At 47.8% G+C, this 3,619-nt stretch overlaps 1 protein-coding gene across 1 annotated transcript in view; it reads right to left on the bottom strand.

Annotated features, from left to right (window-relative positions):
* Positions 1-474: 474 nt before the first annotated feature.
* svopl (SVOP-like) overlaps positions 475-3,619 on the bottom strand; it is a gene marked incomplete at its 5' end in the record, with an annotated part of 3,474 nt that continues 329 nt past the window's right edge. The window contains 9 exons of the mRNA XM_034864073.1: positions 475-548; positions 712-825; positions 1,058-1,147; positions 1,624-1,705; positions 1,802-1,913; positions 2,266-2,456; positions 2,595-2,668; positions 2,806-2,934; positions 3,429-3,554. Of these exons, the coding sequence (XP_034719964.1) occupies positions 537-548; positions 712-825; positions 1,058-1,147; positions 1,624-1,705; positions 1,802-1,913; positions 2,266-2,456; positions 2,595-2,668; positions 2,806-2,934; positions 3,429-3,554 (930 nt within the window). The remainder of the gene's footprint in view (positions 549-711; positions 826-1,057; positions 1,148-1,623; positions 1,706-1,801; positions 1,914-2,265; positions 2,457-2,594; positions 2,669-2,805; positions 2,935-3,428; positions 3,555-3,619) is intronic.

Below are 3,619 nucleotides of genomic sequence, written 5' to 3'. Positions count from 1 at the left end.
TGTAATGATAGTGGATGGCTGCTAGCTGCTGGGAGGGGCTGTAATGATAGTGGATGGCTGCTTGCTGCTGGGAGGGACTGTGATGATAGTGGATGGCTGCTAGCTGCTGGAGGGACTGTGATGATAGTGGATGACTGCTAGTTTCTGGGAGGGGCTGTAATGATGGTGGATGACTGCTAGCTGCTGGGAGGGACTGTGATGATAGTGGATGACTGCTAGCTGCTGGGAGGGGCTGTGATGATAGTGGATGACTGCAAGCTGCTGGGAGGGGCTGTAATGATAGTGGATGACTGCTAGCTGCTGGGAGGGGCTGTAATGATAGTGGATGACTGCTATTTGCTGGGAGGGGGTGTAATGATAGTGGATGGTTCTGTCTAATGGTATTGATGATGCCAGAGTTGATAACCGCGGTCAAAACAGTTTAAATTCATAACTCCATAACTAATGAGATGAAATAAAGACCGACACAGCCAATAAAGAAACTAATTTATTATCTTTACACACAAAGGTAACAATTTAAAACAGGAACATGTGCATCAGGATGTTTGCTGAAAGAGAAAAGAAAACATTATATTATATATATTATATTATATACATTTTATAATATTATATAATATTAAATCATAGTATATACATTATATCACATCATAGCATATCGTATTACACTATATTATTATGTTATCATTTATTATAAAGTGGACTGTTTCTTACCAGAAGAGCGCGTCCTCGCGTCTCTATTGGCAACAGGAAGTTTCCCAGAGCGCAGACAACACACGCCACGGAGAAGGGGGACAGAGCCAGGATCACGGACTGGGACATCAGCACCTTAAGTAAACACACACACACACACACACACACACACACACACACACACACACACACACACACACACACACACACACACACACACACACACACACACACACACACACACACACACACACACACACATATAGATTGTTAAAATAGAAACGTACAGTTTACAGGACTCACCTGAGGAACATCAGGACTTTCCTGAGGAACATCTGAGGAACACCTGAGGAACACCTGGACTCACCTGAGCGATGAACGGAGCGATCATTCCCCCGATCCGGCTGAACGATGTACAGAAACCCATCCCCAAGGAGCGCACCGCCGTCGGATAAACCTGTACAGGTACACAACACCTGTTAGATAATACCTGAGACACAACACCTGTTAGACAATACCTGAGACACAACACCTGTTAGATAATACCTGAGACACAACACATGTTAGACAATACCTGAGACACCAACACATGTTAGACAATACCTGAGACACAACACATGTTAGACAATACCTGAGACACAACACATGTTAGATAATACCTGAGACACAACACATGTTAGACAATACCTGAGACACAACACATGTTAGACAATACCTGAGACACAACACATGTTAGACAATACCTGAGACACAACACATGTTAGACAATACCTGAGACACAACACCTGTTAGATAATACCTGAGACACAACACCTGTTAGACAATACCTGAGACACCAACACATGTTAGACAATACCTGAGACACAACACATGTGTCACAGGTCAGTGTGTGTGTGTGTGTGTGTGTGTGTGTGTGTGTGTGTGTGTGTGTACCTCTGCAGTGTAAATGTAGACCACGGTGAAGTTCATGGAGACCAGAGAGCGGAGCAGGAAGAGAAGCACGGTGAAGCCAAACCTAGACACAGAGACAAGGTGAGACAGGTAGACAGACAGACAGACAGACAGACAGACAGACAGACAGACAGACAGACAGACAGACAGACAGACTTACATTGTGGTGCAGATGTTGAGCATCATGAACAAAATGGCCGCCACCAGCTGCAGCACGGTGAGACTCATCTTCCGTCCAAAGATGTTGAGCAGACCAATGTTCAGTGGGACCACTGGAGGGACAGAGGGGACAGAGGAGACAGAGGGGACATATATTAGTATGTTTTAGTCTATGTATTTTGATGTATGTTTAATGTCCTTCTAGAGGACAGTCTGTCTTCCTGCTAGAGGACAGGAACAACTGTCCTGTCTTCCTGCAAGAGGACAGTCTGTCCTGTCTCTCTACTGGAGGACAGTCTGTCATGTCTCCCTGTTGGAGGACAGTCTGTCATGACTCCCTGCTGGAGGACAGGCTGTCATGTCTCCTTGCTTGAGGACGGACAGTCTCCAAGTTGGAGGACAGTCTGTCCTGTCTCCCTGCTGGAGGACGGTCTGTCCTCCGATAATGACGCTGTGAGGACATACGTGCGACCTCTCCGAGACAGCTGACGAGCAGCGTCTGGTAGTCGTTGGACTGGAAGGGGACGCAGTAACAGCGTCCGTCCTCCCGTTGGACACGGTGCTCGTCTACCGCGTTGGACAAGCACAGCAAGTTCTTCTCCAGAAGCTCCGAGCTGCTCAGGACGGAGCCGTAGTACGCAAAGGACGCCACGAACCTGGGGGGGACAACGACAATATTAAAGTAGTAGAAAGTAAAACCGGGGGGGCACCAGAGCATTTATATATTAAAGTATATTATTAGATTTATATATTATATATATTAGAGTATATTATATATAATATTTGTATATTACCATGTGTACCAGAGCAGCAGAGACGTGCGTCTGAAAGACGAGTTGAGGAGCATCCTCCAGCTGCCTCGCTCACTCTGGAATATTAATAATAATAATAATAACAACAATAATAATAATAATAATAATAATAATAATAATAACAACAATAATAATAATAATAATAATAATAGTAGTAGTAGTAACAAGAACAACAACAAGATGGCCAACGTACCACGACTGACTCCACCAGTCGTCCCGGGGGGAGAGACGCTCGGTTCATTCTGGCGATTCTCTGCAGTGTCTCCATGGCAACCGCCATCTTACCTGCTGACACGTTATACCTGGCTGACTCAGGGATGAACTGGAGACAGACAGGGGACAGGGAGACAGGTGAGAGGGAGACAGACATGGGAGAGGGAGACAGGGGACAGGGAGACAGACAGGGGACAGGAAGACAGGTGAGAGGGGGACAGGTGAGAGGGATACAGGTGAGCGGGAGACAGGTGAGAGGGAGACAGGGGACAGGGAGACAGGTGAGAGGGGGACAGGTGAGAGGGGGACAGGTGAGAGGGGGACAGGGGAGAGGGATACAGGTGAGCGGGAGACAGGGGACAGGGAGACAGGTGAGACAGACAGGTTAGAGGGAGACAGGTAAGAGGGAGACAGGTGAGAGGGAGACAGGGGAGAGGGAGACAAGTGAGAGGGAGACAAGTGAGAGGGAGACAGACAGGGGAGAGAGAGACAGGGGAGAGGGAGACAAGTGAGAGGGAGACAAGTGAGAGGGAGACAGACAGGGGAGAGGGAGACAGGGGAGAGGAGAAAGACAGGTGAGAGAAAGCCAAGTGAGGGTGAGACCTTGAAGAGGAAGATGAGGAGGATGCTCGGGGCGACCGAGAAGCGGATCATCCACCTCCAGCCCATCGATGGGACCACCAGCATCCCCAGCAGGATGATCAGCATGGAGCCCAGCATCCAGAACACCTGGCAGACAGACAAGTAAGAGACAGACAGGTAAGAGACAGACAGGTAAGAGACAGACAGGATGA

Source organism: Etheostoma cragini, chromosome 23 (genome assembly GCF_013103735.1).
Source record: "Etheostoma cragini isolate CJK2018 chromosome 23, CSU_Ecrag_1.0, whole genome shotgun sequence".
NCBI classification, from domain to species: domain Eukaryota; kingdom Metazoa; phylum Chordata; class Actinopteri; order Perciformes; family Percidae; genus Etheostoma; species Etheostoma cragini.
The sequence above is the reverse complement of the archived record's forward strand: the minus strand, read 5'-3'. Positions and strand labels throughout refer to the sequence as shown.